This window comes from Falco punctatus (genome assembly GCF_963210335.1).
Source record: "Falco punctatus genome assembly, chromosome: 12".
Lineage (NCBI taxonomy): Eukaryota > Metazoa > Chordata > Aves > Falconiformes > Falconidae > Falco > Falco punctatus.
Genome location: NC_137592.1, coordinates 25479577 through 25492429, shown reverse-complemented (window position 1 = coordinate 25492429; position 12853 = coordinate 25479577). Strand labels below are relative to the sequence as shown.

Genomic DNA, 12853 nt, shown 5'->3' with positions numbered 1-12853 from the left:
ACAAGGATCACCTTTCACATTCAAATACAGATCTCTTGTGTGAGCAGTGGTCAAATCACTTTTAAACTACTCTGCACGCTGAAAGTACTGAATTCTTTTGTGAGGCTTATTTTCCAGGTGCTTGGAATTGTTTCTGAGTACTAGATCTCTGCATATTCACCAGATTTAACATTTTCTAGTACTAACAAAGTTGTGAGTGATACAAAAATCACTCCTACTGTAGTTCAGTATGCTCTGCTTGTGCAGGTAACTGTGCGTAGAACCGGGATGGCAGTATGTGACAGTACAGAAATGTTCATTTTCATGACAACTTAGCCTTTCCCTATTTTGCCCATTCTGTGCACTTTGTTTCTACCAGTACAATGTTTGACAATATTAAGATGGTTTTGTTTAACTAAAGTCAGATTAATAGATTGGTATGTAATGTTTGATTTTATTGGTTACATGGTATAGGACATATTCTTAAATCAATTTGTACTTCTTTTTTGTAGGTTTCCAGAGTAGATTTAGTCATCTTCATGGAATGCCAGCAAGAAACATAAAAAAGGCTTCAGGAAATCAGAATGCATTGGTAGGTGCCTTTATTATTGTAAGCTTACATACACTATTCTCAGAGTTTTATGGGGTTTTTTTTGTAAAAAAAGCGTATTCCTCTCATGCGTGTTTCCTAATGTTGTAGATAGCTAATGAAATGCTAAGACTACATTGCCACTGCTGCCTGATATTCTGCGTCTGCTTTTTTTGGTAGTTAGGCTCTTCCCACTGCAATTTTATTGTAATGGAATACTTGCGTGTACTTGAATGGTAGAAGCAGTCTGATACTGTTTTAGGTTTTTCTAAAACTGAAAGCATTCTAGTATGGATTGTGGTACAGTTCTGACTGTTCTTTTTTTTTTTTGTTCCTCCCCAAAGTCTGCTTTGAAAAATCTGACCTTATGCTCTTTTGTTTGCTTAATTTCTATGTGATTGGGGAAAGGGTATATTAAAAGAATTTAAAACAAGTTAGCAATGCACTTGTCATAGACATCATGCATTCCTTCAGACTGGGTCCGTTTTAAGGCTGCGACTACAAATGAAAGATGTTTGGGGTGTTTTAGTGCCTTCAGCTCTAGGAGCAGTGTTTTATAAGTGAAGGAAAAAATCCAACTGTCCTTGCATTCTTGTACAGTCTAATAATTGGATTTTCCCATAGCTTTTTTTCTAAGACAAGGTTCTAATGAATTTTTAAGAATTTCTTCATTGGAGGAGGGCATGAGAAGAGAATTTTGACTTTTTAAATTACAATGTTAAAATGTATTCATTGTAGCACAGTCAAAACTTTATCAGAACAGTGTTTGGAAGAGAAGGAGAATGTGGGAGACTCTTTCTCAGTGTGTAAGAAACATATTCCAGCATGATAAATACTGCAAACTCAATGTTCTTTATTATTTGAGAACATTGTATGTTTTCAAATTTTAATTTGCCTAAACAAAATAAGGTGCTTCTGAGAAATGTAAGAGCTATTATATAACCAGAGAATAGAATGAGATTGTTAGAATTTAACTCGTTCTGAAAGGGAAAGGTTTTTATAATTAAAGCCCCTGTCCAATAATTTCCATTTGGAGCTGAATAAGATTCCTTAAAACCTTGGCCTGTGATCTCTGCTGCTAGTGGTTGTGAATTAGATGAATGCTATCTAGTTCTTGGTTTCCTATCTACCTATTTTTATTTTTGGTTCAGTGCTTGCTTGAGCATATCTGGGATTTGTAGCCCATTTTCTAGGCTTATTGCAATTTCACTCTGGTATTTTATAGGAGCTATTATAACTGATAGGTTAGCTTCATGGTATTGATGATACATGGCTTAACTACCCTAAAAACTGCCTTTTCTTCTAAATTGTAAAAAGGTGATTAAATTTCAATTGATGAAGATACACTGTGAATGCGTATGTACAATAAAAAATCCTAATGTTTATTTTCTGCTACACTTTCTGGATTGTCCTTAGGAGCCCATTTTGTCTTCCAGTCATGATATCTCATATATAAAGATGGGATCATAGTTCCCTTTGTAACAAAAACGTAAGCTGATCTACTAAAAACTGATAATTCAGTTACCTCCAGTTATTAAATATATCTTAGTGTTGTGAAACAAGGTTGATGTGTGAGTGTACCTTCTAAGCCACTATGTTTAGGCAGGAATGCATATATAGAATGGATGTGCAGTTGGCTCTTCAGATGCAGTTTTCTGACCACCTTAATGACTATTTATGTTTGTGGGCACATCTGCTGCATCAGTCTTTGCAAACATAGCTATATAAGCCAGAGCTCATGTGCTTCCTTTTGTCAGTGATTGCTTCTTAAAGAAAATCTTTTTTAGATACTTCAATCCAATGACAGGAAAAAAAAAAAAAGTCATTTAATACCTGTGACATCTGATAACACAGAACAAGAAGTAATTACTGCTATTAGATGGTAACAGTGAAGAGGAGCAAGAATGCTTTTAGAAAGATTAATATCCTGAGGAGAGAACACTGCTGACTGAACCCATTGAACAGTTGTGTTGTGAATTAATTCTTTTTTTAACAGCAAGGAGTCTGATGTCTGTATCACTGCTTTTACACAGACTTTAAAGGGAGAAAAAGTAAAAAATGGAGTTTCCTACTGAGATACACTACCTAAAAGGCACGCACTATATCCTGTATCTAGGAGATGTGAGTATATGGTTAGCCCTTTGCATACAGTCAATGTGTGTTTTAACTTTTTTGGAAAGTTTAGTTGAAGGTTCACAATTATAGCAGCTAGCAAAGCCTTGAAGAGGTTAGTGGTTTAGGGAAAGCAGAATTAATAGCTATAATACCTTGCTACATCATCATCCTCTGTCAAAATGGATTTCAAGCCCAAGTGTTTGGGTGTTTACTTGTAAGAGAAACATCAGGCTAAGAGTGTGATTATTACTTGCTATATACTGAGGAAACTGCCAGCTTATGTTATTTTCACACCACGGTTTCCAGAAGCAGCGGGAGCTGAGAATCAGAGGAAGAATGCTGCATTTTATGGGCCAGTTAGTGAACTTTAACTTGAAGTAGCCACAGCTGGCACTCAGATTCTGTCCAGATGCTCTGCCTGCATTTCATTGATGAGTTGCTTAATTTGAACAAACTCATGGGTCTTTCTGTCATCAACTGTCCTGCCTTAGAGTCAAAATACTTTTTTAATGATCATATAACACTGGACGAGCAAGACAAGTAAAAACCTAGCATACAAATACTATGAAAATCCTCACCTAAAGCAATGTGCAGTTTGAATGTGGTGTCATACAGCAGATAACAGCTGAAAAAACTCAGCAAGAAAATGGAAGAAAAAATATATTAATCACAACTGGTTTATATGCTTTGGGTTGTACAGCTTGTGATAGGCGTGTTTTTTGTGGTATTTGGCATACAATGATAATGCTGGTTTTTCAAGTCTTCATTGCTTTTAGTGGCAGCATCATTTGTAAAAGAACTTTATTTGAAAAGAAATAGAAAAACTTCTGACTTTTCTAATACACTGTGCTTTTGATCCTGCCTGTGTGAAGTTGCTAGCAGCAACTTTGTAATTATAATCAGATACACGTACTTTCATGCCATACCAGTATTTAAAGTACTCTAACAAGGTATATTGCCTGAAATCTTAGCTGTGCTTGGTTGAACTTTGCAGTTATATATGACCCGATCAATTATTCCCAACCCCCACATTCTTTTGTAACACAAAATTTAAACAATTTAGTAGTGTTCTGTGAATGAAATGCTGATTTCTTAGGAGGAATGCTTTTTCCGTCCAGTCTTTTTTCTGTATGTGTTTATAACTTGCACATTATTTAGCTATGACTATATCTCTGACCTTTCCAACATTTATATATGAAACTTTGGTATGTAGCAGAATAAAATCAGAAATCTGACATTTTAGATGCATTGGAAATGTGAAGATGCATTTCTATAATGCAGAATACTAGGTGAACTGTTTACCTTCAATATATAAGGCCACCATACTTATCTCAGATGGATTCCTGGGGAGCTCACAAAAACTCTAATTAAAGAAAATAAAGAGTTAATAATTACAGCAGCTGAAGAACATGACTACTTCTTCATTTCCTTCAAAATATTTTGCCCAGCTTAGTCCTCGATGACTGAAAAATTTCACTTTTGTTCACAACTCCTCCATATAAATAAGTGAAGGTTTTAAAAATCAGTGCTGCTGTTAGCTGTTCCTTGTGTGGTTATGGAGTTCCTTCCCTGAGACAGGGAGAGACACTGTAGGGTTTTGTTTGAGGACTCTTGTGTGTCGTCTTTTCCTGCTTTGATTCCCTGGCTGGGCTGGAAGCTGGAAGTGATTTCACTGGGCTAAAGTGTAAAAAACACGACCAGTGAAAAGGATGCTTTCTTTCAGCTCTGCCAATTTTTCCATCACCTCTGTGTCATGGCATTTGATTTCATGATATTAAAGACAGGCTATTTTAAGTCTTGCAGTCCTAGGATAGATTTTTCTTTTTTTTCCTTTTGCACAGTTACACTATTGAGCTTGACTATACCTAGTTGTAATTATTCAAAAAGTACATAAAAAATGAAAGTTACATTTCTGAGACGTTATTTGATCTGAAGGTGTTTGGGTATTTCTGTCAAATCCTGTGACAGTTTTTCAGAAGTTCAAAGATAAAAGAGCTTTTTGCAAAAAAGTTGTTGTCAGATAACTACTCCTCTATTGATGTGAGCAGAAAAGATGTATTGAGCTTTTTGTTAACTGCTTTCAAAATGTAAAATCAAACCAAATGTTTCTGCTTTCTAAGTGCTTTGTAACTGAAGAAACAGCTAGGTGTTTTCAGGATTTTGCTTGTCAAAATATTTTGGAAATTGAATGAAACAGTACTAGGTAAGAAACCTTGTTACAGATCTAAGGCATGTTCCCTTGGAGTAAGCTGGGTGTTGTTTTTACAGTATCAGTGGATGCTTCGCAACTTTGGGAAAAACACTGTTTCTCAAGGTAAAGTTGATTTGGTGTTGCAGAGGATTCTTTTACATTGGATGTGTGGCATACAGTCGGATAAAACACCAGTCAGTTTCAGTGAGGTGCGTGAAATAATGTATGTGTGGGGGTTTAATTATTTTTATTCACTTAATGACTTCTATCATTTGGAGTGATAGTGTCTATGTCAGACTCTGTGGAAATATGAGTGGTATTATATGATGCCTGTTAACAAAACGAAAGTCTTGTTGGATTCCAGACTTTCCACTTGTTCAGGATCAGGAATATGAGGCCTCTGGGTCTGAGGATGACATTTGGAAAGCTTATGCTGCTAAAGCTGCAAATGAATTTTCCTTTTAGTGGGTAGGAAGTTAGGGGCTTTTGGTTTTTGTAGTGGGGGGTTTATTAAGATTTTCTGTCACCAAAAATATTTTCACCTATTTAAAGCATTTCTTGCTGTGTTTTTCCTCATATTTTTTCAAAATTTTTTCTTGTTTGTAATTGTCTTAACTTTGTATCTGCTTATGCAAAATGTAGTAAGTTATGCTCTTTTATCCTCACTTTAGTTAACTCAGTACTTTAGTTTTACAACATAGAGGGAAAAACTTTCTGGAGGAGTGGGTGGTTTCCTGCAGTCATGTGCTTCCTGCAGATACAGTTTTCAGGCAGGAAAATTCAGTTTGTTAGCAGAGGATGTGCTGCTGGGATGGCAGTTTAGGCCCCACCTTCAATTCTTCCAGTGTTCAGTCACTATTGGCAAAAATGCTGCAATTTTCCCAAGGAATGAATCAAATGGCACTCTTCTGGACTTCAGAACTTAGACATGGTGAAATAAGTTTAATTTATGAGAAAAGGGGAAAAAAGAAAAGCTTCTGTCAATTCCAAAACCCATTATAAACAGCGTAGGTTTCAAAAATGGAGCATAAATATTGGGGATGATGTTATCTGTGATGTTCTTAACTTCATGTATCTAATATTTTTTGGGAGAACTGCTTACTGTTCTTATACCTGCTATGTATTTTGCATAGTAAGAAGTTCTTTTTTTGTTTCCTTTTTTCCCCACAAATTAATTTTGAAGTGCATTTTTGCTAAAGCTTTCAATGATGCAGGCTTAATATAATTTGTTCCACCTCTTGTGGTAAGCACCTGATGGAAGATTAGAAGCTTCTTAGTGACTTCTGTTAATAGCTTAGCATACTTACTAATCAAAAGCATCATAATTATACCTGTACCCTTTTTTAGAGTAGGTCAGTATTTCTCAAAGTGGCTCCCATTACTGGTAGTACCAGTGGTGGTACCCATACTTAAGGCACACTTAAATATTGTGATTGTTCAAGGCCGAACACTAGAATTAATCAGTTTTGTCAGTGTAGTTGTCATTGGTACAAAGTATTCTGAACTCTACCTATCGTTTATGAGATCTGAATGGTTTAGTAAAGTCTGCCTTACAACCTATGTTTGTTTTAACCAACAGTGATTTTTGTGTCACTTGTAGTTGTCTAATGAAAATCTGTGATCATCTTTGTGTCAACAAGCCAGTAAACAGGCACAAATACTACACAGCTTTTCTGTCTCATTTGGAACTGCAGTTCACTAGCCAAAAAGGAATTACAAGTGACTCAAATACCCAGTGTTTAGATTTCAGAAAATCTAAGGTCGGTCAGTTTTGTTACTAGTTCTGTCACCTAAGTGTAAAACGTCCCTGCTTTAACTAAAATAGCTAGAGAGATGCTCAGCTAATTTTTGATAGCTTTAAAGGCACTAACTGGTGAAGGTAAGCATGTGTTTGGTTTATTTGTTTCTTCTATATCACCTACCTTGTACATTAGTATGTAGTCTCGAATTGGGTGTGTCCTAGTTTCACTCTTATGAAATGTATGCCTATCAAGAAAAAAGGTAATAGTTGAAATGCAGCAAGGAATTAATAGCTGGTAGAGGTCACAACTGTAGCTTATTGACAAAACAAAGATAGCTGTTTCACTAGTTATACCTACAAGATACTCTGTGGAACAGAGCTCACAGTGTTTTTTCTTGGTATGTTTCACCTGCTGTGAGGATCAAAGCGCACCTTTAAAATGTCAAAGATTGACTTGTGTCTAGCTAAAGTGAATGTGATGATGCAGTCTCTTTTCTTGGACTCTTATTTCAAATATAGTGTCAAAACCAGCATTCCACTTCAGGAAAATAGTTGCCCTCCAGCGTTAGTTTTAGAAATGCCAAATGCACTGCTTATTTCTTAAATGAATTTGTGGTTTATTCATGGTGACAAGTGCTATGAACTGTTAGTCTGAGCAGTATTCCTTGTAATTCACCTTAACCCAACCACTCAAATGGTAGTCATCTACAATTTCACTTAAGTTTGCTTTTAAACCAGGGCAAATAGCATAATACTACCCCTTTTATTCTTCACTTAGTGACTGTCTTGAAAACACATTTAATACAGTTTTGCAGCACTCCTCACAGATAATAATGATTTTTAAAACCTCTGACTTGAAAATATGAGGCAGCATAATTATTCCTTGAGTTTTCTGCACTTATCACAAAGAAATCCCCCTTTCTGGTGTCTGACTGTGTGAAATGCTTCTTCTACAGACATTTGGAATTTGCTTGTTTTGACTTCCTAAGTCCATACTAGTTCTTTCGATCTTTTATATTTTAGTGCAGTTTCTAATGAGAATATTTTATCTTAAAATGTAATTGGGTTTAGTATCTTTTCTGCAAAAATTTCACTCAGTCTTGTCTCTTCTACAAACTTCTTGATGCCTCAGTGGCAGTGTTTTGGAGGATTAATGGTATAACAGCATCTTGTATCTGGAGACAAGTTAGGAGTTGTATTTCCTTCTATTGAGCTTGATGGGGGAGTTGATCATTTAATGCTGAGAATAGGCAGAAAATCGTATGTGTAATAGGCAAGGAACACATGCACAGATACCATGGCTTAGCTGATGAGCAGCATCTCATGTTGTAGTAGCATCATAAGCATCAAGTAAATCATGACAGTGATTTCAGCTAGCACACTGTTTAGCATTTTTATAACGGAAGGCAAGTACAAGATCAGATGCAGCTCCTAAACTGTTAGAAGTTTCTTGCTAGTTCAAACCATAGTAACTTATTCACAGGAGTAGGTTTTCCACTCCATAGGAAACTTTGTCCTTTTGCCTAGAATAGGTGGTGTGGAAGAATGAGAGCTACCAATAGATGGAACTTGAAAATAATCCGTCTGGTTTTTCAGTCACATTTCATACGGTGGCCATCTGTAGGGAAAACAGTGGCCCTTTAGATACCTGATGGAAGTACTAAGCCTATCTCTTAGACATCTAGATTAACTCTATTAATACTAACCACCTAGATTTGTTCAGAGATACACACTTTATACTCAGATGCACTCGTTTGTTTGCTAGCTCTGTTCTAGCTTTATAGAATACATATTTAAAATATTCTTGTCTGAGAAGTGATCAATATCATTTAGCAGCTTATCTTTCAAATCATTACTATGAGGCACAGATGGGAAATTAAAATGTTTTAATCTTGTTTGATTTATAACAAAAGCAAAAATATAAACCACAACTTAAAAAGGTGGTGGTGGGGTTCTGTATACATCCTGAGTTCATATGGCTTGTACCCCGAGTAAGAAGCAACTGTAAAAATTGTGAATTCAACTGGATCTTTAGTGCCCTCTCCAGCAATTTGTCATGGAGATGTGTATATAAAATAACTTCAAAATACAGCACAGAAAATAAAGTAGCAAACACACATGATGCATTGGGTTGAAATGGAATCGCACAGGAAAATTGTTCTGCTGCTTTTGTAATGTGAGATATAATACAGGAATGAAGTGGTACTTCTCTGCCATTCTGTTTGATTACTGTGACTTTAGTTAGTCAGATGTAAAGACAATGTTCTGTAACCTGTTAAAAAGAACCATAAAGAAGTGGAGCAAACCACGGTTGTTGTAGCCTAACTTACCAGTAACTTAGCTGGGAAATGGCACGTTTGCTACCATTTTGATTCTTGAAATAAGAAAATCGAATGTGCATACTGAGAGTGTGGTTTTGAGGAGGGAAGAAAGTACTCAAAACTTCTCAGGGGTCTGCCAGTTCTGATCGTTATAGTGTGGTGTTTACAGCAAGCGAACATGTAACTGAATGCAGGTAAGACCTTTCTTTCCAGAACTGTAGGCTTTGTTTAATGTGTTTCTGACATCTTCAAATTGAATGAGTTGCACAAGTGAATACTTTCTTAAACATGCTCATCCAGTATCAGAGACTGAAATGCTAACTTTAATGGTAACAAGCAATTCTAGAATGGAAAGGTCATTTCTTGAAGGCAATCAATAAATTAATAATGCTGTGAGTTGTGATGTGAGTCACAGGAAAACTTGAAGCAGCCCTGTTTGGTGATCTCTTGATGCAGTGGAAAACCTTACATGTAATGTTGGTATGATCTTTCCAAAACATTGTGATCTTTCTGGTTTGTGTGCACCTAAATCATTTGTCCAATTCCTGAATGACATATCATATGTCAGAAAAAGAGGACAACAAAGAGAAGTTTAGCATCAGCCCTTCCAACTAGAGTTGTTCAACAGGCTGTTGGCCCTTGCCTTTTAATTACTGTCCCTTCAGTTAGGACACAGCAGCTGCTTTTTTTGTCTCTTTGCCATGTGAAGTGTAAACTGTTGTAACTGATCAAGTGAACTTTTGCAGTCCAACAGTTCTGATAACTGTTCAAAATCTGTTCCACACAGCCCCTTGCAATTTGATTCAGCAAACTCTTGCTTCTGATGATCTTTTTGCTGTGGTTTGTTTTTCCTTGTCTCGCTTCAGCCCCTTGTTTGACAGGTGGTTTTAAAACCTGCATTCACAAGAATGAGAATAACTTTCTTACTCTTGTTTCTCAACCTTGACTTCACACTCCTGCAGATTATGGTTTTAAAGGTCGAGGAAGAAGCTTACCCTCAGTTCAGAGAACTGAAAACTGTTTATTTAGGCAGTCGTTTTCTTACTGCGGGCTGATGGGCAAACTCTGTTGCAGCTGTCCTGCTATAGATGTTTGGGGTTTTTTTAAAAGCCTGTGAAATTCACTTTAAAAAGCATTAGATAAAATATACCCCTTTTCCCCTTCTCCCTGGCCCCTTCCTGTTGGAATGCTTAGTTCTAAAAGACGTAATGTTACAAAGACCTAAACAGATACTAGGTTTACAGTAGCTTGCGAAGTTTTTTCTCTGTAGAATATAGTCAAAGTAGAGGAAAAGAAATCTTTTTCCTGTTTTATGTCATGCTGTTCTGCTTTCAAGAAGAAAGCATGCATATGGCAATTGAGAATTAGTTACCATGCTGCTTTCTCTCTTTTGTTGATGTGTTTTCAAAATCTGGAATCTAATCATTGGCGCAGGTCTAAGGCAATTTAAGACAATTTGCAGTACCTGGAATAACTTTAAGAACATTGTCTGTTAGAAGTTACCATAAGGCAGCTTTCCCGTGCAGTACAATATAGCACTTAAGGGAAAGATGGGAAATGACTGCATGAAAATGAGGGAGGTTTTTGCATAAATAAAAATTAGCATTTCAGTGTTAAGTTGGACATAAATATTGTAAAACATATAAACATACTGTTTTCCCTTGTTCAGGAAATTTATCTTTTGTCAGATTATTGAGAACAAAGTATGTAGTAGTCACATCATATATAATATTTAAAAACTCTGAAGGATTTATTAAAGTTTTCTTTGTACAGAAACTGATATCTTTATACAATGAATACCCCTATGTCAGTGATGTATATGCATATTTTCTTTAGGGTTTAATGTGATTTTTTTTGTTTCAGTAAAACAACTTAATTTGCATAGGATGCTTTACTGAATCTTACATTAAATATTACTAGAATGTGGAAAATGTTTTAAAAATATTTGGGGGTTGATGGATTAGTACTCTTCAAAGGGAAACAAAACACTAAATATTTCTAATCCTGCATTATTTACCGCATGGGTGGTTAAATGCTACTTTAAGCCCCATAAAATTAAAAGGGAGAAATCTGCCAACTGTAGCAGGAATTGGATTTAGGAAGAGTGGTACAGAGCCAAAATATTGCTACAGAATTAAATGTCAAAAATCTTCTTTAATAGTAGATATATAGTTCACAGTGCTTGGTTATGATTAATACATTTAATCTAAATCACTGAAAGTTGCTCTCTCCTTTTCCATAAAATACAATAGGACACAAATCAGTTTTACTGTAGGTGGATAACAATTGGAAAATAATGCATCTTCCCGCCCAATAAATTGTCAGTTATACCTTTTAACTAAAATCGATTCATCTTTCCAAAATTTATTACAATTTCTAATAATAAATCTTTTCAAATGTTTATTCATTTGCTTTTTGATACATTTGTGCCACTTTTGCTATGGTCTAATGTTTTTTCTTTTGATTCATTGTAAATTAGAAAATCTATTTTGAGTCAATTTTCTAGTTAAGAAGTTAAAATCTATAACCTAGCCATTTTTTCATAGTCTCCTTTGCACATTTTAATACCCTTGAACTTAGATACAATCCAGTAAATTCTGATCAGAAGGTGATTAAAAGACTTTTCACTGCAACTTCTTGACTGAGGGCCAGATTCATAAAACAAGTACTTATGAGCTTGTTAGCTGGTTTTCTCCTGCACGTCTCCCTGATTCAAAGAGGAAGATCGAAACAATTACAGCAAATGAACAGATACATAGGTTTTGGCCAAAGATTTTTAGTATGGATGATCGGAATTGCCCTTTTGGATTAGAATCCAGCTGTGACCATGCAGGGTATGATAAGAGACCTCTTTTTGTTGTCCCTTTATGGCAGGGAGACAGTAATAGTACTGGAGCATGCTAAAGCATACTGTGTTTCCCGTTCTTTGTCGTGGCTGTGATTATCCAGGGCTAACCCCTTCAAATGTGTTCATCTGCCCCTTCACATTCTTAGGAGTAACACTTTCTTAAGAAGGAAATATTTTAAAAGAAATTTTTCATCACTTCCTCTAATGATTGATCTCCTAATCTGCGTGGTGAAATTGTGTTCACTGTTCAGCAGTTTCCTGCTCTGTATATAATAAAATATGTCAGAGAGGGATAGTCTTAATTTTTTACAAAATCTCTGAATAAGCTTATTTCCTGTTCTGATCCAGTTCAACAGTGTGATCTGTTAGTCAGTTTTCTGACAAGAATTACGTATTAATCTATTATGTAGCCATATCAGATTTCTTAGCCACAGATCTGTTTTCTTAATAGCATAAATGTCAATGTTGGCAGAATAGAGGGAGAGGGCTAGAAAATGTTTTGAACATAACTATGAAGAAAATTACATTCATAATTTGAACTTGATCTACAGTATCACTTATTAGCCAATTTGTGTAGCTGAAGGCATCTTGGGTTTTAAAGTGATTGATTTCGGAGTTAAAAAAATCATTTGTGTGGATGGATTGGAATTCATTAATTTTACTAATTACACAGTGAAGAAAACAGATGTTTTCTTAGGCAAAGATCAGGCTTTAATTACGGGTCTTACCTGCTCATCTAAAAATAGTGTCAATATGTTCACGTCTCCCTCTCTCTCCGAAGTTAATTTCTTATTTTTATATGGAAGTCTATTATATATTCGTTAAGCCTTACTCTAATTGTGTACAAATAGCAGTCTGGTAATCAGAGTACTTATTAAGGGGTGCATATATCATAATGTGTGTATTTAGAAAATTCTTTTAAGTTGGGTAAAGATTGCCTCTTCAAAATGTCAAAATCAGTACTACCCAGTATGACTCTTATTTCCAGTTATAATAGCGCGTGTTACAAAAATAGTCAAAAACGCTTGCAACAAAGCTGAGTTTCCAGCAATTACACAGATCTGTCTAG

The 12853-nt window shown here is 35.6% G+C and overlaps 1 protein-coding gene across 2 annotated transcripts in view; it reads left to right on the top strand.

The window, feature by feature from the left end:
• The window catches only part of GPATCH2 (G-patch domain containing 2), a gene marked incomplete at its 5' end in the record, with an annotated part of 126372 nt that overhangs the window by 23620 nt on the left and 89899 nt on the right, over positions 1-12853 (top strand). Inside the window, 2 exons of one of the 2 annotated variants that reach the window (XM_080408453.1) lie at positions 492-571; positions 2602-2689. In XM_080408453.1, the coding sequence (XP_080264579.1) occupies positions 492-571; positions 2602-2643 (122 nt within the window). In that variant the 3' untranslated portion in view covers positions 2644-2689. The remainder of the gene's footprint in view (positions 1-491; positions 572-2601; positions 2690-12853) is intronic. The other variant, XM_080408452.1, reaches the window with a different exon arrangement.